Source organism: Leucoraja erinacea, chromosome 16 (assembly GCF_028641065.1).
Source record: "Leucoraja erinacea ecotype New England chromosome 16, Leri_hhj_1, whole genome shotgun sequence".
Taxonomy (NCBI): domain Eukaryota; kingdom Metazoa; phylum Chordata; class Chondrichthyes; order Rajiformes; family Rajidae; genus Leucoraja; species Leucoraja erinaceus.
The window spans coordinates 33,804,180-33,826,699 of NC_073392.1; the positions used below are offsets into that span (position 1 = coordinate 33,804,180).

Consider the following 22,520-nt stretch of genomic DNA (forward strand, 5'->3'; position numbering starts at 1 on the left):
GGAAAGGAAGGACATTAGTTTGGAGGATGTGGAATCGGTATGGGTAGAGCTGAAAAACACTAAGGGGCTGAAAACGCTGGTGGGTGTTGTGTACAGGCCACCTAACAGTAGTAGTGAAGTTGGAGATGGTATCAAACAGGAAATTAGAAATGCGTGCGACAAAGGCAAAACAGTTATAATGGGTGACTTCAATCTACATATAGATTGGGTGAATCAAATTGGCAGGGGTGCTGAGGAAGAGGATTTCTTGGAATGTATGCGGGATAGTTATCTAAATCAACATGTAGAGGAACCAACGAGAGAGCAGGCTATTTTAGACTGGGTATTGAGTAATGAGGAAGGGTTAGTTAGCAATCTTGTTGTACGTGCCCCCTTGGGCAAGAGGGATCATAATATGGTTGAGTTCTTCATTAGGATGGAGAGTGACATTGTTAATTCAGAAACAATGGTTCTGAACTTAAAGAAAGGTAACTTTGAGGGTATGAGACGTGAATTGGCCAAGATTGACTGGCAATTAATTCTAAAAGGGTTGACGGTGGATATGCAATGGAAGACGTTTAAAGACTGCATGGATGAACTACAAAAATTGTTCATCCCAGTTTGGCAAAAGAATAAATCAGGGAAGGTAGTACATCCATGGATAACAAGGGAAATCAGGGATAGTATCAAAGCGAAGGATGATGCGTACAAATTAGCCAGAAAAAGCAGCATACCGGAGGACTGGGAGAAATTCAAAGACCAGCAGAGGAGGACAAAGGGCTTAATTAGGAAAGGGAAAATAGATTATGAAAGAAAACTGGCAGGGAACATAAAAACTGACTGCAAAAGTTTTTATAGATATGTGAAAAGAAAGAGATTAGTTAAAACAAATGTAGGTCCCTTGCAGTCAGAAACAGGTGAGTTGATCATGGGGAACAAGGATATGGCGGACCAATTGAATAACTACTTTGGTTCCGTCTTCACTAAGGAAGACATAAATAATTTGCCAGAAATAGCAGGGGACCGCGGGTCAAAGGAGTTGGAGGAATTGAGTGAAATCCAGGTTAGCCGGGAAGTGGTGTTGGGTAAATTGAATGGATTAAAGGCCGATAAATCCCCAGGGCCAGATAGGCTGCATCCCAGAGTACTTAAGGAAGTAGCTCCAGAAATAGTGGATGCATTAGTAATAATCTTTCAAAACTCTTTAGATTCTGGAGTAGTTCCTGAAGATTGGCGGGTAGCAAACGTAACCCCACTTTTTAAGAAGGGAGGGAGAGAAAATGGGGAATTACAGACCAGTTAGTCTAACATCGGTAGTGGGGAAACTGCTAGAGTCAGTTATTAAAGATGGGATAGCAGCACATTTGGAAAGTGGTGAAATCATTGGACAAAGTCAGCATGGATTTACGAAAGGTAAATCATGTCTGACGAATCTTATAGAATTTTTCGAGGATGTAACTAGTAGCGTGGATAGGGGAGAACCAGTGGATGTGGTGTATCTGGACTTCCAGAAGGCTTTCGACAAGGTCCCACATAAGAGATTAGTATACAAACTTAAAGTACACGGCATTGGGGGTTCAGTATTGATGTGGATAGAGAACTGGCTAGCAAACAGGAAGCAAAGAGTAGGAGTAAACGGGTCCTTTTCACAATGGCAGGCAGTGACTAGTGGGGTACCGCAAGGCTCAGTGCTGGGACCCCAGCTATTTACAATATATATTAATGATCTGGATGAGGGAATTGAAGGCAATATCTCTAAGTTTGCGGATGACACTAAGCTGGGGGGCAGTGTTAGCTGTGAGGAGGATGCTAGGAGACTGCAAGGTGACTTGGATAGGCTGGGTGAGTGGGCAAATGTTTGGCAGATGCAGTATAATGTGGATAAATGTGAGGTTATCCATTTTGGTGGCAAAAACGGGAAAGCAGACTATTATCTAAATGGTGGCCGATTGGGAAAGGGGGAGATGCAGCGAGACCTGGGTGTCATGGTACACCAGTCATTGAAGGTAGGCATGCAGGTGCAGCAGGCAGTAAAGAAAGCGAATGGTATGTTAGTTTTCATTGCAAAAGGATTTGAGTATAGGAGCAGGGAGGTTCTACTGCAGTTGTACAGGGTCTTGGTGAGACCACACCTGGAGTATTGCGTGCAGTTTTGGTCTCCAAATCTGAGGAAGGACATTATTGCCATAGAGGGAGTGCAGAGACGGTTCACCAGACTGATTCCTGGGATGTCAGGACTGTCTTATGAAGAAAGAAAGACTGGATAGACTTGGTTTATACTCTCTAGAATTTAGGAGATTGAGAGGGGATCTTATAGAAACTTACAAAATTCTTAAGGGGTTGGACAGGCTAGATGCAGGAAGATTGTTCCCGATGTTAGGGAAGTCCAGGACAAGGGGTCACAGCTTAAGGATAAGGGGGAAATCCTTTAAAACCGAGATGAGAAGAACTTTTTTCACACAGAGAGTGGTGAATCTCTGGAACTCTCTGCCACAGAGGGTAGTTGAGGCCAGATCATTGGCTATATTTAAGAGGGAGTTAGATGTGGCCCTTGTGGCTAAGGGGATCAGGGGCTATGGAGAGAAGGCAGGTACGGGATACTGAGTTGGATGATCAGCCATGATCATATTGAATGGCGGTGCAGGCTCGAAGGGCCGAATGGCCTACTCCTGCACCTAATTTCTATGTTTCTATGTTTCACTGTTGGCCTGGTGAGTTTCATTGTCTATAACTTGTTTTCATCTAGCTCACTGCTAACTCTGGCCTGTTTGCTTTATCATCGTTACTTTTTTGCACATCTTGTTCTACATCACCGTCTATATCGCTCACTTTCCTTTCCCTTGACTCTTCGTCTGAAGAATGGAATGCTTTATTGTCACATGTGATGGGGCACAGTGAAATTCTTTGCTTGAATACCCAATGTATACAAAAGAAGGGCCTCGACCCGAAACGTCATCTATTCCTTTCCTCTGACCCGCTGAGTTACTCCAGCTTTTTGTGCCGATCGCACTATTGCCAGACACATTCTATGGGGAAGTACTATCTTGTACCTTGGTGAGGAACAGTTTGCTGTTCAGCAGATTCGATAGCTGGACGAGCCCCTGCTCCACGGTCTGTCGCCGAGATTCGGGAACGTCCAGATCCCGCTGCAGAGGCGATTGCTTGTGTCCCGGGAAAAAGATGCGCTCGGCGTAGGTCTTGTAATCCAGGAATGGAATTCCAGTTCCCACCAGGTCACTGGAGAGGTCCATCATTTCAGTCATGAGGTCTTTTCACAGTTAATGAAGGGAACCCCAGGAGAGGACAAAAAACATTTGGTTAATGAGCTGGAAGCAAGAGGAAGAGTCAAAAGAGTTTTACTGTCATGTGTCCCAAAACGGAACAAGGAAATTCTTACTTGCAGCAGCACAACAGATAAGTAAACATTGTACTCTGTAGAAAGCATAATAAGCAAGAGACATTCACAAATGATATTCATCATTACAGGGGAATACAACAAATGAAATTAAGCCCCGACATGTTTTACGCAGGTACATGAAACAGATACATGCAACCTACTTGCACACAAGCAATGCTACCTGTGAACTCTTTCTTGCATCGATCACGGACACTGGTTTCGAGATTCTCCAGTTGGATTTGTACTTTCTTGTAGTCTCTCAGAGCCTGCTTACTTTTCCGCCTAGCAGTGAGGAACAAGACCACGTTACTCTGACCAGGTACATTTGTGACATCTCCAGCAAGTTATAGCTCAGGCCCACTACGTACAATCCACAGGGCGGCACAGTGGTAGAGTTGCTGCCTTACAGCGCCAGAGACCCGGGTTCCATCCTGACCAAGGGTGCTGCCTATACGGAGTTTGTACGTTCTCCCAGTCATTGCGTGTGTGTTCCCTAGGAGCTCGAGTTTCCTCCCGCACTCCAAAGACGCACAGCAGATTAATTTGGCTTCAGCAAGTTGTAAATTGTCCCGAGTGTGAAGGATAGTATTAGTGTATGGGGATCGCTGGTCAGTGCGGACTTGGTGGGCCGAAGGGCCTGTTTCTATGCTGGATCTCTAAACTAAACACAGAGACAGGCTGGAGGAGCCAAACTGAGATAACACAGGCATTGCTATCGAGCCAATCATGAATAAAAGGCATGTCAAGATGCTAGATTTACTAACTGTGATAGTGGCTAATCTGCAAGGATGCCAGTGCTAAAAGAAAACACAGGAGGTTATAATATTACAGTTGATCCCTAACAGTTAGAACCCCAAGCTTTGATCTCCACAGTTTCAGGTGTCATTTGGGGTAACTCTTTAGTTCCCAGCCTGGAGAGCCAGTGAAACACAAGGGGTGGCTCGTGGAAGGAAAATGGATTTTAGTGGAGTTTAGTTTAGAGATACAGCAAGGAAACGGGGCCGACGGCCCACCGAGCCCGCGCCGACCATCGATCACCCCGTACACACCAAGGGCAATGAACAGAATTAACCTACAAACCTGCACGTCTTTGCAATGTGGGAGAAGAACCCGGAGGAAACCCACACGGTCACAGGGAGAACATACAAACTGCATAGAGACAGCACCCCTAGTCAGAACCCGGGTCTTTGGCACTGTAAGGCAGCAACTCTACTGCTGCGCCACCTTTCTCCACCAGTTTCCCCCAAGTTATTTCAGACTGGACCATTTTCAGGCCGAGGACAAGGAAACAATCATCAGATTATCATCAAACAGCATTTAAATGGAGTCACAATGAACTGCAGATGCTGGAATCTTGAGCAACACATCAAGTGCTGGAGTAATCCAACGGGGCAGAGAGCATCTGTGGATGGAATGGATAGACAGGGTCTGAAGAAGAGTTCCGACCCAAAATGTCAACTGTCTATTTCCCCCACAGATGCTGTCAGACCTGCTGGGTTAATCAAGCACTTTGTGATTTAATTAAAGAGTATGAACCATAAATAGAGCTCCAATAACATTATGTCGGAATGGGAGCCGGGTTGGAAGGTTGAACTTGCAGCGAGGAGACCAGTGAACCACAGCCTACCTGTAAATGAGGACAATGATCAGAACAATCAATGCAACAATGGATGCTCCCACTCCAAGTCCAATCTGAGCTTCCAGTGGAAAATTCGACTGACTCTCCGCATCATACTGGATCTTTCCCAGCATGAAGCTCAGTTTTCCCATATGTACCTGCGAGACAAGGGTATGGGAATGAAGGGTATGGGAACGAGGACAAAAGAGGAAAAGAAGACTGTACATAAGAGAGACTTCAGTGTCAACTGATAACTATGCATTCTGTTCCTGTTTTGAAAGACATCTAACTACATAGAGCTGTGGGTGTAGCACAGCCCATCACACAGACCGGCCATAAGTTCATAAATTCACATGTTACCGGAGCAGATTTAGGCCATTCAGCCCATCAAATCTACTTGCCCATTCAATCTTGGTTGATCTATCTTTCCCTCCCAACCCCATTCTCCTGCCTTCTCCCCATAACCCCCGACACCCGTACTAACCTGGCTTCTCATCATCGACTCCATCTACGCTTCATTTTGTCTTGGAAGAGCTACCGACACAAACGAAGGCTTGCCCTACCCTGGTCATAGCTTCTTCTCCTTGTTCCCATCGGACAGAAGATACAGAAGATTGAATGTGTGCCCCACCAGACTGAGGGACATCAAGGACGTTGCTAGACCTGTGGGCCTGAGTTATCGGGAGAGGTTGGACAGACTAGTACTTAATTCCTTGGAGCGCAGGAGGTTGAGGTGTATAAGATCATGAGGGGAATAGAAGGCACAGAGTCTTTTACCCAGAGTCAGGGAATCAAAAAGCAGAGGTCACAGGTTAAAATTGAGAGGGGAAAGATTTAATAGGAACCCGACAAGCAACCTTTTCCACACAGAGGGAAGTGAGTGTATGGAACAATATATCAGAGAAGGGAGTTGGGGCAGAAACTATAACAACATCTAGAAGATATTTGAACAGGTACAAGACAAGGAAGGGTTTAGTGGGATGTGGACCAAACATGGGCAGGTGGGATCAACATAGATGGAGTAACTGGTCAGCATGGGAAAGTTGGTCAAAAGCGTCTGTTTCCGTGCTGTTTGAGTCTATAACTACTTCTTCCCCACTGTTATCAAACATCAGACTTCTATAATCCAGGGTATTGTTCGATTCACCTCTACCCCATTATGGACATTGGACTTTGTCTTTGGAACAGGTACATTACAATCCTGAGAACTATATTCTGTACTCAGTCTCTTCCCCCTTTGCTCCACCTATTGCATCCGAGTTTGGCTTGACTGCATCAATGTACAGTATTATCTCGTTAACTAGTTTCATTTATTGTCACGTGTACCGAGGAACAGTGAAAAGCTTTTTGTTGCGTGCTAACCAGTCAGTGGAAAGACGATACATGATTACAATTGAGCCGTCCACAGTGTACAGATACAGGATAAGTAAGAAATGCTGCCGCTGGCGTAGAGGTTTTAAAAAAAATAAAATAAATAATAATAGTGGAGCGATTGTAATGGGTGATGGCAGATCCACTTCCGGGACCATCTGACTGAGAGTCGCCTGGCTGACCCTTGATGATGGATCCGACTTGATTTGACAGCGCGCAAAACAAACTTCTTCACTGCGCCACGGTACATGTGACAATAATCATGCTAAAGTCCCGTTCCCTATCAGCCAGGCCGCATGCCGTGTTGAAGAGAGAGGCGCAGTCAACTTACGATGAATTCGGGCAGGGCGTCTGTGCTCTCTCGCTTGCTCCTCCTGCGCGGGGCGGGTTGCTCCAGGGGAGGTTCACAGTACAGGTGTTTCCTTGTCAGAGTCCGCACCAGGCACAGCCCCTCACCCACCATGGCCACCACCTCTTCCTTCCAAATCGCCAGGTCCAGGTTTTCACCCTGAAGGCAAAAGATTCAGCGGGGAACAGCAGTCAAAGGGCGGCTGGGCAGAGAACGAGACCCGCGGTGGCTCATGGCGAAATAAAGTCTGACTGCAGTGGGGTAACGGACCAAGGTGATGTTCAGTCTTACAGGCCGAGGGAGCAAACACATGGAGCTCGTGCAAGGAACAGAGAACTGCCAGCCTTTACAGCAGGTCGACGATTAGAAGGGGAGTTTTATATTGTCTGTCATTTATGGTCTGAGGGGCAATCGAATCCCAGGGGAATTTAGTAGGGCTGCCTGGGGCAATTAAATCAGAGAGGAATAATGACAGACCATACAGAGCAGCACAGTGACACAGAAAGAGTTGCTGCCTCACAGTGCCAGAGACCCGGGTTTGATCCTGACTATGGGTGCTGTCTGTGCGGAGTTTATACGCTCTGTCTGTGACCCCGTGGGTTTTCTTTGGATGGTCCAGTTTCCAAAGACGTGCAGGTTTGTCGGCTAATTGGCTTCTGTAAATTCTCCCTAGTGTGTGGGATAGAACTAGTGTACAGGTGATGCAGGTCGGCATGGACTCGGTGGGCCGTAGGGCCTGTTTCCATGTTGTATCTCTAAACTAAACTAAGAAAGGAATAATAATTTCTGTGGGGCAAATTGAAGATAAGAAAAGTCTGAAGAAGGGTTTTGGCCCGAAACGTTGCCTATTTCCTTCGCTCCATAGATGCTGCTGCACCCGCTGAGTTTCTCCAGCACTTTGTCTACCATAAGAAAATCTCATCACAGCCCAAAACGGGTTTAATAAACAGATGATGGATTTTGAGGGAGGAATGTAATCAATTAAAGGATATTCATATTTTCCAAATGTTCCAAAATTCTCCAAAAGGGAAGAACTGCAGATTCTGGTTTAATCGAAAGGTAGACACAAAAAGCTGAAGTAACTCAGGTTCAGGCAGCATCTCAGGAGACGAGGAAAAGGTGACATTTCAGGTCAAGACCCTTTCTTCAGACCTGAAGTTGTCATTTGATATGAAGTTGGTACTGGTCTGAAGAAGGGTCTCGACCCAAAACATCACCTATTTATTTTCTTGTAAACATTTTCCAACAAGGATGAATTGGGAAAGCAAGATCACATTGCACAAACCTCTCACAAAACCCAGTCGAAATTCACAGTACCACCAGCATGACGCAAAATATATTTTTGAAGAATATAGCAGTTTGTTACAGAATGATAACAATCAACTGATTACAGAGGAAATGAGACAATAGGAATATGTAATTAAAGAGGAGATGGTGTGTTTGAAGAACGCATGAACCACACCCGAGCTTTAAGAGTGTGCATACAGACTGTTGTCGTCGGCAAGATAAAACCGCGTGTTATACTGAAGAAAACATTACTATAAAGGTCACCTTACCTCGACAGAAAGGACACTGCCAGGCTTGTGCCTGTAAGGCTTCAGCGGGTCATCTGCGTTCAGCCGTTTCAAGATGGGGTCAGCCTTGTAGGTGAACTTGGTCGGACTGATGTCATTGAAATCGAAGCACAGGTTGTCCATGATGAAGTGCACGGAGATCAGGGCGTCATCGACGGGGGCTTTGATGGACGGTGTCCTACACGTCATGAAGGAGGAGGAGTTCACCTGGCAGGACTCGAAGAACTGAAGGGGAAGCCGGAGGTGGGGGTTGGTGGGAGAGGGGGAAGAAATACTTCAGGGTGAGAATAACGCCACTGTATCGGCTATGGGTAACATTGCAACTGCAGTTAGCAAAGTGATAAGTTCATTTGGCCAGCGATTGGAGCAGAAATGGGCCATTTGGCCCATCAAGTATTCATTCATGGCTGATCTATCTCTCCCTCCTAACCCCATTCGCCTGCCTTCACCCCGTAACCCCCGACACCCGTACTAATCAAGAATCTATCCCTGCCTAAATAATGGCTGGCATTACAACAATAATCACATTAACTTTATATGAGGGACTTACTTCACAAACATAGCAGTGCAGATAATATGCTTGAAGAATGAAATAAAATGCATTAATTTAGTTTAGAGACACAGAGCGGAAACAGGCCCTTCGGCCCACTGAGCCCACACCGACCAGCGATCCCTGTACACTAACACTATCCTACACTCACTCAATTTCACTGAAGCCAATTAACCTATAAACTTGTACATCTTTGGAGTGAATTATTCTGGTTTCTGCTTACTGACAATGTAATCTGAAGGTGGTTTTGTGAAGACCTCAGATCCATGTCTTGTTGCGACTCTAGAGAACTTCACAGTTCCACAACAATCACTGTGCAGGAAGTCTAGACGGCTGGAAGAGACCAGGTTTTCTGGGTTTTGCAGCTTGAGCAACATCAGACACTGGCGCTGGCCAACGCTACCCTGGGTATCTCATGGAGAACATGTGGTGGCACGGTGATGCCATGATAGAGTTGCTGCCTGCCTCACAGCGCCAGAGACCCAGGTTCCATCCTGACTACGGGTGCTGTTTGTACATTCTCCCTGTGACCACGTGGGTTTTCTCCGGGTGCTCCGGTTTCCTCCCACACTTCAAAGACGTGCAGATTTGTAGTTGAATTGGCTTGAATGGCCCCCTCGCGTGTAGGATGAAAAACTGGGATAACATAGAACTAGTGCGATTTGGTGACCGATGGTCGGTGTGGAACCGGTGGGCCGAAGCGCCTGTTTCATGATGAGTCTCTAAACTAAACATTCTTCATGCAGAAGGGCAACCACATAAGTCAGTGTAATCAGGGGGGTGAACAATTGGCAGACATACAAAAATAATGAGCAATCTTCTCGTCCAGGGCAAATCCTCACCTCTTCTTGAGTGTATATTGCTCTCTAAACCTTTTGAAAGAAGACGGTTTTCCAAGGAAGTGCAGCTGCAACCAAGATCACAGCACCATGGGTTGGTCGGGTGGTCAGGGGAGGAGAGCAATAGTTATCGGGCTTCTGTACTTAGAGGTGCAGGCAGATGCTTTTACAGTTGCAGTTCCACATCAATGCCAACAGAGGGAAAACATGGGATATTGGATTTTCGGAAGGAAATTGCAAAGCAGCATTTCCAGACAGCAGCCCTGAGCTGCCATCCACCTCAATGGAGACCCTCAGACTCCCTCTTCTCCCCTCTCCCATCAGGTAAGAAGTATAGAAGTATGAAAACGCATTTGTCCAGATTCTGGAACAGTTTCTTCTTTATACCTTTGGTGGAAGGAACTTTGCAGGACAATTCTCAGGGGGGCACTGGACAGGACTGTGGACATTGGTGGAGGGAGCAGTGCTGGGCCACAGGTGGGGAAACTGGGTTAGAGAGGGGGGAGGGCAGGACAATGGACTCGCATGAATTGAAAATTAACATTTAAGATCAGGTGGGTAACAATTAAATCGTTGATTATCAACCCTCTTAGAGCAGGGTGGCACAGCAGTAGAGACCCCGGTTTGATCCTGACTACAGTGCTGTCTGAAGGGAGTTTGCACGTTCTCCCCGTGACCTGCGTGGGTTTTCTCCGGGAGCTCTGGTTTCCTCCCACACTCCAAAGACATACAGGTTTGTAGGCAGTTTGGCTTGGTAAAACAGTCAAATTGTCCCTTGCATGTGTGGGATAGTATTAGTGTGCGCGGATCACTGGTCAGCGTGGAATCGATGGACCGAATGGCCTGTTCACGTACTGTGTCTCTAAATTAAACTAAAACTAAAAGGCCCATGGCAATCCTGCCAGCTTCAAAATACTCCGCTCTAAGATGACCACAACTATCACAGAGCACAGCTTTGGGTTCTTATGTAATCTTGATGTTGTTCAATCAATCCTCCACTCTGCTGCTGATGCTGATTCAGGATCAGGCAAGCAGCTGATGGAAAAGCCCACACCTTGATCACAACAGGTAACATCACACGCTGCCAGCGGTAAGCCTCTCATTTTGATCTTCAGCCAGTGACTAACAGATGATAAGGTGGTGAAATTATCTCAAGAGCTTCCTGCTGTCTAGGTCATAACACTCTGACAGCTTCAAAGTCTGCACCTGCTTTATTCCACCTAAAAGATTAATTGAAGAGATTCAACAATTTCAGATGAGAGGGAGAGGGGGAGGGAGGGAGAGGGGGAGAGGGGGAGGGAAGTTTCATGACACACATTCAATTAGCAGAATGCCTCCTTTGTTTTGATCTGTTTGTTGCTGTCGTTGCATTTTTTTTCCCATCCCAGTCATTCACTGCCGTGCAGCTAAGTCTGGGTGCGAGCTGAGACTGGAGTGTTCCTTCACAGATATTCAACATGTCAGGCCCAGCACACTGTGTTCATTAGCGGTGCAGAGATCACAGAGCAGCTGGGTGAGAAGATTGTCATTTGACAGCTGCTTATGCATCTTTCCTGCTGACTACCCCTTTTAAACTCCGGGTTCTGCTGCCGACTGGGATTGTCTCATTGTGCCTGTGTGACACTGTCCTTCTGTTGACTGTGACAAATTGCAGCGAATTGTGGACGCAGCCCAGACCATCACACAAACCAACCTGCCTTCCATCAACTCCATTCATACCTCACGCTCCCTCAGCAAGGCCAGCAGCAAAATCGTTGCACCCTGGCCACTCTCTCTTCTCCCCTCTCCCATCGGGCAAAAGGTAGAGAACTGTGAAAACGCACACCTCCAGATTCAGGGACAGTTTCTTCCCAGCTGTAATCGGGCAACTGAACCATCCTACCACAACCCAGAGAGCAGTCCTGAGCTACCATCTCCCTCATTGTTGACACGTGGACTATATATGATCATACTTTACTGACCGTATCCTGCACTAAATGTTATTCCCTTATATATCTGTACACTGTGAATGGCTCGATTGTAATCATGTATTGTCTTTCCGCTGACTGGTTAGCATGCAACACAAGCTTTTCACTGTACCTCGGTACACGTGACAATAAACTAAGCTGAAACTGAAAGTGAAACTGACATTTTTCTCCAGTTGACTGTGCCTATCTCAATGTTGTGTTTGCTGTGCCTGACTTATGGCGGCTACCTGCATGCTGTTCCAGAGGGGAGCTATTGTACCCACGTATAGTATGTTTGACCAGACAGCATGTGCATGTGACAATAAAGAAATAAACTACAAAGTCCTTCTGTCGACTGTGCCTGCCTCACACGGCTTCAGACTGTAGACTTTAGAGATGCAGCGTGGGAACAGCCCCTTTAGCCCACGGACTCCATGTCGACCAACAATCACATCCTATCCCCCACACAAGGCACAATTTACAGAAAGCAGTTAACCGACCAATCTGTACGTCTTTGGAGTGTGGAGTGTGGGAGGAAACCGGAGCACGTGGAGAAAATCCACACGGCCACAGGGAGAATGTATAAACTCCGTACAGACAGCACCCATAGTCAGGATCGAACCTGGGTGGCTGGTGTTGCGGGGCAGCAACTCTACCGCTGCACCACTGTGCTGCCCTCCTTTTGACTGCGCCTGGCCTGTACCGTCCACTGGCCAAATGTGCCACCCTTGCTCTGGGCCACCCTGTGGGGAATCTGCCTTACTTGGACTGCCATTTGACAGAATACGAGCCTCCTGCATGTACTCAAGGTCAGCTGCAGGAGGCGCTCCCGGGGGCAAGAAGGCTTAATGAACCGGAGAGGAGAGGGTCGGCTCGCTGGCCAGTGAACCAAGTGAGGGGGAGTGGGCAGATCGAGGATGAACTGGGGAGAGATGGTAAGGCGGCAGAGAACATAGAAGGACACGGCATGGGGGGGGGGGGGGGGGGGGGCTGCCATGAACAAAGAGGAACCTGGTGAGGGGGAAGGGCACCTAGAACAGGGACCACCAGGACTATAATGAGTGCTTTGTCATTTTGTCGCCGCTAGATTTGTGATAACTCAGCATTTTTGTGTGTTGTATGCAAAAACATAGGATTTCACTGTACCTAGGTACGTGACTATATAGTATCATTGGATCACAAGCCTGCCTAGTCTAGATGCCTCGGCCACGATGCTGGTCACACTCTCCCTTCACTTCATCCTGTCATCTGGTTGCTGCGAGCAGATGCCCCCACCTTGTGCAAACTGCCCTCAGAGCAACCGCGGTCCTTTGTCATCCTGCGCCTCCTCTTCCTCGGCCGGCGCGGCAACTTGGTCGATCTGCGCCGCCTCCCCTTCGGCAGTAACTGGACCATCATCTGTGGTGTCTGCACCGCGTCCAGGTTCTGGCCTCGCACGCTGATCACTCGGCCTCCTCTGCAACAGATCACAGCATGAGTTAACGGCCTTCATCATGGAGAGTCTCTCAAAGCTTTCTCAGTTCACAATTACACCAACCATGGGCCATTGTGGGCTCCACCCTTCCCGGGGTCAACTCATGTGCTCATAATGTATAGGGGCAGAATTCGGCCATCATGCCTACTCTGCCATTCAATCATGGCTGTTACAGTATATCTGTCCCCCTCAACCCTATTCTCCTGCCTTCTCTCCACAACCCCTGGCACACTAAAGGGCCTGTCCCACTGTATGAGGTAATTCAAGAGCTCTCCCGAATTAAAAAAAAAATCAAACTCGTGGTAAGCAGGTAGAATGTACGTAGTGGCTACGTTGGAGCTCAGGACGTCTCTTAGCGGCTCGTAACGCTAACGGCAGGTACTCGGGAAATGCAGTAAGCTCGTGAAGATTTTTCAACGTGTTGAAAAATGTCCACGAGAGCCCCGAGTACCTACGAGCGGCTATCACTGTAATTCTCCGAGTTCGAATCAGGGGAAACTCGGGAGAACTCTTGAATCAGCTCGTAGTGGGACAGGCCCTTTACTAATCAAGAATCTTTTGCCAGACCTGATTTGTTCTGGCCTTTTCTCGCCTAGTTTTCCCCTCCCCCCTACTTCCAGCCTGAAGAAGGTTTTCATCCCAAAACACCACCTATACTCCTTTACTCCAGTGATGCTGCCTGACCTGCTGAGTTACTCCAGCATCCTGTGTGTATCTTTGGTATAAACCAGCATCTGCAGTCCTTTGCTATCCATTACGCTGACCAAGTTCGGCTCACTTCCCAATGCAGCAAACTGATATTTACTCGCTGAATGTAGCCTTGCCTCAGTGGTAGCACTCTTTCGTCAGAGGCAGACTGTCGTGGGTTCAAGTCCCACACATGGACCAGTATTCAGGGCTCCCACTCATTCCATGTCTGAGGGAGTGCTGCATTGCTGGAGGTATTACCTGGGTGATCAGACATCAAACCACAAACTTGTCTGCTCACCGAGGCTGGAGGAACTGAGTGGCAATATTACAGAACCACGTGCAGTGTCCTGGACAATGTTGATCGTTCCATCAACATCATAAGCCAAGGGCAGCACGGTTGCGCAGCCGGCAGAGCTGCTGCCTCCCAGTGCCAGAGATCCAGGTTCAATCCTGACCTCGGTTGCTGTCTGTGCGGAGTTTGCACGGTCTCCCTGCGACTGTATGGGTTTCCTTCGGGTGCTCCGGTTTCCTCCCACATCCCAAAGAAGTGCGGATGTGCAGGTTAATTACTGTAAATTGTCCCCAGTGTGTAGGGAGTGAGGAGAAAAGTGGAATAACATAGGACTAGTGTGAATGGGTGATGGATGGTGGGTGTGGACCCAGTGGAGCGAAGGGCCTGTTTCTACACTGTATCTCCAAACATAGAAACATAGAAATTAGGTGCAGGAGTAGGCCATTTGGCCCTTCGAGCCTGCACCGCCATTCAATATGATCATGGCTGATCATCCAACTCAGTATCCCGTACCTGCCTTCTCTCCATACCCTCTGATCCCCTTAGCCACAAGGGCCACATCTAACTCCCTCTTAAATATAGCCCATGAACTGGCCTTGGCTACCCTCTGTGGCAGAGAGTTCCAGAGATTCACCACTCTCTGTGTGAAAAAAGTTCTTCTCATCTCAGTTTTAAAGGATTTCCCCCTTATCCTTAAGCTGTGACCCCTTGTCCTGGACTTCCCCAACATCGGGAGCAATCTTCCTGCATCTAGCCTGTCCAACCCCTTAAGAATTTTGTAAGTTTCTATAAGATCCCCTCTCAGTCTCCTAAATTCCAGAGAGTATAAACCAAGTCTATCCAGTCTTTCTTCATAAGACAGTCCTGACATCCCAGGAATCAGTCTGGTGAACCTTCTCTGCACTCCCTCTATGGCAAGAATGTCCTTCCTCAGATTTGGAGACCAAAACAGTACGCAATACTCCAGGTGTGGTCTCACCAAAACTAAACAGGCTGACCACTATTGGCATTATGCAGGCCTGTGCCAAGTAATTACAACACTATTTATCTCCAATAATTGCACCCGTGGGAGAGTCCAGGACTAGAGGTCGTAGCCTCAGAATTAAAGGACGTTCTTTGAGGAAGGAGATGAGAAGGAATTTCTTTAATCAGAAGGTGGTGAATCTGTGGAATTCATCGCCACAGACGGTTGTGGTGGCCAAGTCAATGGATATTTTAAAAGAAGAGATAAATAGATTTTTGATTTGTATGGGTGTCAGGGGTTATGGGGAGAAGGCAGGAGAATGGGGTTAAGAGGGAGAGATAGATCAGCCATGATTGAATGGCAGAATAGACTTAATGGGCCGAATGGCCTAATTCTGCTCCTATCACTTAGGACCTTATGCCTTTGGACATATTTTATTGCCAGTAAATGCAGGAGGCGGGAAAGAGGTTGGGAAAGGTGCTATATGGAGGCAAGTCTTGCTTGGTGGAGGTTACATTGAGATTTTGTTCTTGTTTACTCTCTCCTCAGCCATCAGCTTCTGTGTGTCCATCAAACTCAGAGAAGAAACACGATTTCCCAGACTACAAAACTATCAAACATTTCCCACATTTGAAAAGTTTTCAACAAGAATACGGGCAGGGGAACACAGAGCACCTTCCAAAAGCCTATACAGAGGGCTAGATGAACCCTCAGCTTACCAGCATTAGAGCAGACATTCATCATAACAGTATGGAAAATGATGAAAGACATTGATAGGGTTGAAGGTCAGAATCATTTCCCAGGGCGGAAATGTCACAAACTGTAGGGCGCAGCTTCGAGGTGAATGGGGCAAATATTGAAGCAAATATGCAGGGCAATGTTGGGTTCTTCTACACAGATGCAGACAGACACAGGGTGGTGGAGACCTGAACACACTGCCCGGGGGTGGTGGTGGAGGCAGATGCAATTGTCACGTTTGAGGGGCTTTTAGATAGGCACATGAATGTGCAGGGGATGGAGGAACATGGATGATGTGCAGGCAGACGAGGTTAGTTTACCTTGGCTTCATGTTCGGCAGAAACATTGCGGGCTAAAGGGGCTGGTTCTGTGCTGTGCTGCTTGCAACCCTTGCAGGGCCCAATTCCCCAACCATCCATTCACCCCACACCCGCAGCTCACCGACCCCACCCTGACCACACCGTGGCCCAGTGGTCATGCTAACCCCACCAGTGCTGCGTCTCATCCCACCTCCAGTTGGTTCGCCCCATCCTCTTCATCCCTTTGACTCCAACCCAACCATGATCCCAGGAAAGATTGGGTTAACACATGATGAGTGTTTGATGGCACTGGGCCTGTACTTGCTGGAGTTTAGAAGGACGAGGGGAGGACATCATTGAAACTTACCGAATAGCAAAAGTCTATAGAGTGGATGTTAACACTTGTGAGAGAGTCTCGGACTAGAGGGCATAGTCTCAGAATAAAAGGACGCACCTTGAGAAAGGAGATGAGGAGGAATTTCTTTAGTCGGGGGTGGTGAATCTGTGGAATTCTTTGCCACAGATGTCTGTGGCGGCCAAGTCAATGGATATTTTACAGGTGGAGATTGACTGATTCTTGGTTAATACGGGTGTCAGGGGTTATGGGGAGAAGGCAGGAGAATCAGATCAACCATGATTGAATGGTGGGGTAGACTTGATGGGCTGAATGGCCTAATTCTGCTCCGATAACATGAACTAGCTACTGTTCAGGACTTGACCAATCTCCCTCGCATGTTTGACAATGGTATGGTGTGTGAAGGAGAAACTCGCTCTCAATCCGGACAGATTCAACTCCACCCATTACCTCAGCAGCAGGCACGCATAAGGCCATAAGGAATAGCAGTACAATTAGGCCATTCGGCCCATCAAGTCTACTCTGCCATTCAATCTTGGCTGATCTTTCTCTCCCTCCTAACCCCATTCTCCTGCCTTCTCCCCGAAACCCCTAACAACCATAATAATCAAAAATCTCATCCCAAAAGGCCACTGGAGCTTCACAAGGTAGCGCAGTTGATGCCTAGGAAATTCCAGTCACCGACTTCTCGATGCAAAGTGGTTTAGTTTTGCTTTGTGTTCATCTTAAAAAACATCTCACCCCAGGAAGCTCTTGTCTGGCTGCACGATGGTAATGTTTGGATCCTCAATGTAAGTGTAGAAGACATCCTTCAGTCTCTTGGGCACCTCACCGTACATGGCTGTGACAGGAAGGTCACCAGTCTGATTGTAGGCTGCAGTGAAGCACTGGATGCGGCCGTCCTCCACATCACCATGGCTGCCCAGAGAAAAGGTCAAGTGACAGGGTTAACCAAGAGAGCCCTCCAGAAAATCAACCCCAATTATTTATCATTTACATGATCACCAAAACCTCTCTTTTAAAGGCGGCACAACAGTGCAGCTGGTGGAGCTGCTGCCTTGCTGTGCCAGAGAACCGTGTTTGACCCTGACCTCGGGTGCTGTCTGTGTGGAGTTTGCATGCTCTCCCTTTGACTGCGTGGGTTTCCCCCAGGTGCTCCGGTTTCCCCACACATCTCATAGTTGTGTGGCTTTGTAAGTTAATTGGCCTCTGTTAATTGCCCCGAGTGTGCAGGGAGTGAATAAGAAAGTGGAATAACAGAATACCAAAGTGACACAAGTCAATTGGCCTCTGTAAAATTGCCCCCCCCCCTCTCATTTGTAGGGAGCAGATGTGTAAAATGGGATAACATTGAACTGGTGTGAACGGGTGAAGGATGGTCAGCATTGACTCAGTGGGCCGAAGGGCCTGATTTCATGCTGTATCTTTCAATCAATTTAATTCAATCAATACCTGGAGCACAAATAAATAAAACTCTGGGAATCACTGGTCAATATGTCAGCATTAAGTAGGTATGTTGCAAAACCTACCTGAATCGTCGTTGAGAATCTGCCCCAGGCAGTGTGTGTGATTTTGGCGCTGTTTAGAGGGGGCGGGTTTAAAATGCGATTTTTACTAGGCTGTTGCAATCGAAAATGTTCAGCCTAGTAAATCATTAACGAAAAATCGCTGAAAGACCCCGTCGCAAAAGGTATTATTAGTTTTTATGGCCTTGTATAATAGTTATAGTAGTTTAAAAATCACTCTCTAAACCCGTGACCTCTCGCAGCCCCAGGGTTTTATAAAGCAAACAATTAAAGGTATGTACCTTATTTTTACATTAAAAGGGGCTTCTTAAGAACCCTGTATATAAAGTTTTCTATAGCGAGTAGCTCATTTTGGGCCATTTATATCCCGCAGTATTTTTCTGGGCATTTGAGGGCACAAATCCACTGCAATGTGAACGTTCTAAACCAGCGCGTTCACAGGAACCCACTAGAAAGCCGATTTAAAATGGACTTTAATTTACAGCAATTGAACACTAAATTCCTTCCATTTGGCCTATAAATTGATGTAAATGAGATTTAAAAATCATGTTTTATTGTGAATTATTTGTGAAAATTATTTGGACACTTAGGCTATTTAAAAATGTTAATCATTTATTAAGAAATGGATAGATGTTTAGATCTAGTAATTGAAGTTTGAAATTAGCTACAATTGGGTAACTAACTAATTATATGCTTTAATTTCAGGTCATCCAAGTAAGATTATTTTATATTTGTTTCAGAATAGTTTAATCTATGATAACTGAAAATTTCATTCGGTTCTCTTAATTTTTAAGAAGGTTATGGACTTTTGACTGTCCATGATCACAGCTTTTTTGTTATGTCCATAGAAAATCAATAGGGAACACGATGCTAATTTCCGAGTATGAAAATGGCCATAACTTTTTTATTACTTGAGATATGAAAGTGAATTAGGTGTCAAATTAAACTTATTTTTATGCTTTATCTGATGGGATAAATTGCAGACTTGATTTTTTAAATCTCAAAATTTTGTAACATTGCTACATTAAGTCAACCCTCACAAAATAAAGCAGGAGCATCCCAAGGTCAAGTACAATGAAGTGAAGAGCAATCATTGAGGACATTGGAATTGGCTTCCAAAGCCTTTTGTTGGAGATTATGAAAGCACTGCTCCTGAGTGTTACTTGGTGACCTCTGCTGGAAGGGGCATAGATGGACATGAGGTGGAATATGATCTGAATCAAATCTGCTGCCTTCTGACATCCAATATCCAGACTTCAGCTATTGCTTGAGCTCATTAAAAGCCACTTTGATGAAGTTAATTAGCAATGTTAATCGTCGGAAAGGTGGATTAGGAAGAAGTATTGCCGGCATAAGCCAGTATCCTCTTGTAACATGTGCGGTACACAGGATCACCACGTGTTCTGGAGGATTTCACAGCTTCTCATCAGCAACACAGACACTTACATGAGACAGGGGAGGTCACCAACAAACACCTTGACATCACATCGTCTGCCAGTAAGCAACTTGACACCATTGAGGACAAGAGACGTTCCCCCAGCTCTGGGGCCATGAGATGGTGAGATGGACTCCAGCACTGGGTTCTGGAGGAGGAACAAAGTCAGGCAGGCTGCTTAATGACATGATACACTGGTCTAGACAGGAGCATAACCACATGGTCGACAACAAATATTACACACTTGGAAACACAAACTCTACAATCATTCAATGCAGGTAAAGAAACAAATTCATATTAGCACAAGGTGAAATTGTTACAGTCTTGGTTCCCTCTGATTAGAAATACTTCAAAACTGAGTGAGTGCATTTTGGGTTAGTCTGAAGAATAGTTCCAATCCGAAACATCATCTGTCCATTTCCCTCCACAGATGCTGCCTGTCCTATTGAATTCCTCCAACAGTTTTTTTTTTTTACCCCACACTTAATAACGGGAGAAGAGTGCTGACCCAAAACGTCACCTATCCACGTTCTCCAGAGATGCTGCCTGACCTGCTGAGTTACTACAGCACTTTGTTTTTTTGTATTATCCAGCACCTTGTAGTTCATTGTGGCTATGTGTTATTCATCTCCAGGCTCGCTTTCATTATTGCTTGTCATCCTGGGATGGTGATACATCTTGCTGGGCTTATGCATAGCAAGGTGGCACAGCGGTGGAGTTGCTGCCTTAAAGCGCCAGAGACACGGTTTGATCCTGACCAAGGCTGCTGTCTATACGGAGTTTGTACCTTCTCCCAGTGACAGCGTGGGATTTCTCCGGGTGCTCCTACAAACATGCACAAAGGCGTGCATGTTTGTATGTTAATTGGCTTCTGTAAATTGCCGCTATTGTGTAGGATAGAGCTAGTGTAAGGGTGATCGCCGGTCGGCACAGACTTGGTGGGCCGAAGGGCCCGTTACCGCGTGCTATATCTAAAACTAAGGATCACAGAATTCCGGGCCTATGACTTGGACATCCCCCAGATTTGTTATCTTCCTGATGGGCGCATGACCAGGAATCACCCCAGAGTTACTGATGTGTGTGCTGGGCCCGAGGGCTCCCCCTTAGATTAGTTTCTTATCCGCACGTGTACCGAGGGACAGTGAAAAGCTTTTTGTGTTGCGTGCTGTCCACTCAACAAGACAACTATACATGATTACAACCAAGCCATCCATAGTCTACAGATACAGGATGAAGGGAGCCAACACTGGACTGAGTTGTTCAGCTGGTGAGCAAAGTAGTGGCCCAGCTGCTCCAGCATGCGCTGGTTCTGAGGCACAGCTATTGTAGAGGATTGTAATCATTCTCTCTTCAATCTCTGCGCAGAACAATGATGCCAAGACCAACTCTTATCTGCCTGCGCAAGATCTATATCCCGCCATTCCCCATGGATCCATGTGCCAATCCAAAGGTATCTTTGAGTCTACTATTCCTTGGAGTACAGGAGGACGAGGGGTGATCTTATGGAGGTGTACAAGATTATGAGAGGAATAGATCGGGTAGATGCACAGAGTCTCTTGTCCAGAGTAACTGAATCGAGGACCAGAGGACATAGGTTTAAGATGAAGGGGAAAAGATTTACTAGGGATCTGAGGGGTAACTTTTTCACACAAAGGGTGGTGGGTGTATGGAACAAGCTGCCGGCGGAGGTAGTTGAAGCAGGGACTATCCCAACATTTAAGAAGGTACATGGATAGGATAGGGTTGGAGGGATATGGACCAAACACAGGCAGGTGGGGCGAGTGTAGCTGGGACATGTTGGCCAGTGTAGGCAATGGTCCGTTTCCACACTGTGTCATGCTATGACCATGACTAAATACCACTGTTGTATCTACCTCCAGGCACCCACCACCCTCTGTGTAAAATAACTTGCCTGAATATCTCCTTTAAACATTCCCGCTCTCATCTAAAAGCCATCTCTAGTGTTTTGAGATTTCATCTTTGTCATATCCATCACATATCATAGGAAAGCTTCTGGATTCAACAGGGAAACAAAAAATACCAGAGAAAGAAAATGCAGTGAATTTCCCACTCACCTGATATATAAAAGGTTGTGTGGAGCTGCTGGCACCACCGCCTGTTAATTTCACCGTGACTTCTCCTGACATCTCTACTCCGCTGGGTTCAGTGAGGCAAATGATCCTGCAACAGAGACTCATCATCCTTAGCTGCACTGTGGATGCGGTGTGTATGACAGACTGTATCATTGTCCCCAAGGTCAATGCATAACATCAAAGAGCTCCAATGCAGACCAAACACCGCACTAACACGAGTGGTGCAGCTGGTACAGCCGCTGCCTCCCAGCGCCAGAGGCCCAGCTTTGATCCCGACCTCGTGCGCTGTCCGTGTGGAGTTTGCACGTCGCCCATGTGACGGCTTGGACTTCCTCCCGCATCCCATGAATTGTGGGTTTGTAGGTTAATTGGCCTCTGTAAATCGCCCCAAATGCGTAGAGTGGATGCGAAAGTGGGATTACATGGAACTAGTGTGAACGGGTGATCGGTGGTCGACGTGGACTCAGCAGGTCAAAGGGCACGTTTCCATGCTGTATCTCTAAACTAAACGTGAAGTAACGGATGACTCATTATGTGCTGACATATTTTCAGCAAGTGGTCTGAGAAGGGATGGTGGGTGTTGTCATGTAACTTGAGGCCAACCCTCAACAGTCCTTCATGTACCATTGACAATCCAACATCGCTCTTAGTTTGAGCAGACACAGAGCACTCAGGCCCACAAGCTTAATGGCCTGACCCACTTTCACGACCTAATTCACAACCTTTTTTACTCGTGGATATTTTTCATCAGGCTAGAAAAACGCCCCGACCTACTTCATGCCATGAGTACCCACGACTAGCATCACGGCCTGCTACGACCATGCTGTGAGTACGAGTCAAAGGCAAACTCGGCAGAGGTCGTGAATTAGGTCGTGAAAGTGGGACAGGCCCTTGACTTCATTCAGTTAGATCATGTACCTCGCTTAATCTTCATCATGTTGTGAAACTCTTATGTAATAAAAAAAACATATTGGTGCAGAAAGCTCTCCTGACATTCTTTGATAGGAATATTAAATATTAAAAAGGGCTCT

At 46.6% G+C, this 22,520-nt stretch overlaps 1 protein-coding gene across 1 annotated transcript in view; it reads right to left on the reverse strand.

Moving 5' to 3' along the window:
- The window catches only part of plxnb1b (plexin b1b), a 263,290-nt gene that overhangs the window by 35,122 nt on the left and 205,648 nt on the right, over positions 1–22,520 (reverse strand). The window contains exons 17-25 of the mRNA XM_055648119.1: positions 21,472–21,577; positions 19,408–19,544; positions 17,177–17,353; positions 12,899–13,079; positions 8,271–8,513; positions 6,697–6,873; positions 5,004–5,152; positions 3,558–3,658; positions 3,030–3,247 (exon numbers count right to left, since the gene is read on the reverse strand). Of these exons, the coding sequence (XP_055504094.1) occupies positions 3,030–3,247; positions 3,558–3,658; positions 5,004–5,152; positions 6,697–6,873; positions 8,271–8,513; positions 12,899–13,079; positions 17,177–17,353; positions 19,408–19,544; positions 21,472–21,577 (1,489 nt within the window). The remainder of the gene's footprint in view (positions 1–3,029; positions 3,248–3,557; positions 3,659–5,003; positions 5,153–6,696; positions 6,874–8,270; positions 8,514–12,898; positions 13,080–17,176; positions 17,354–19,407; positions 19,545–21,471; positions 21,578–22,520) is intronic.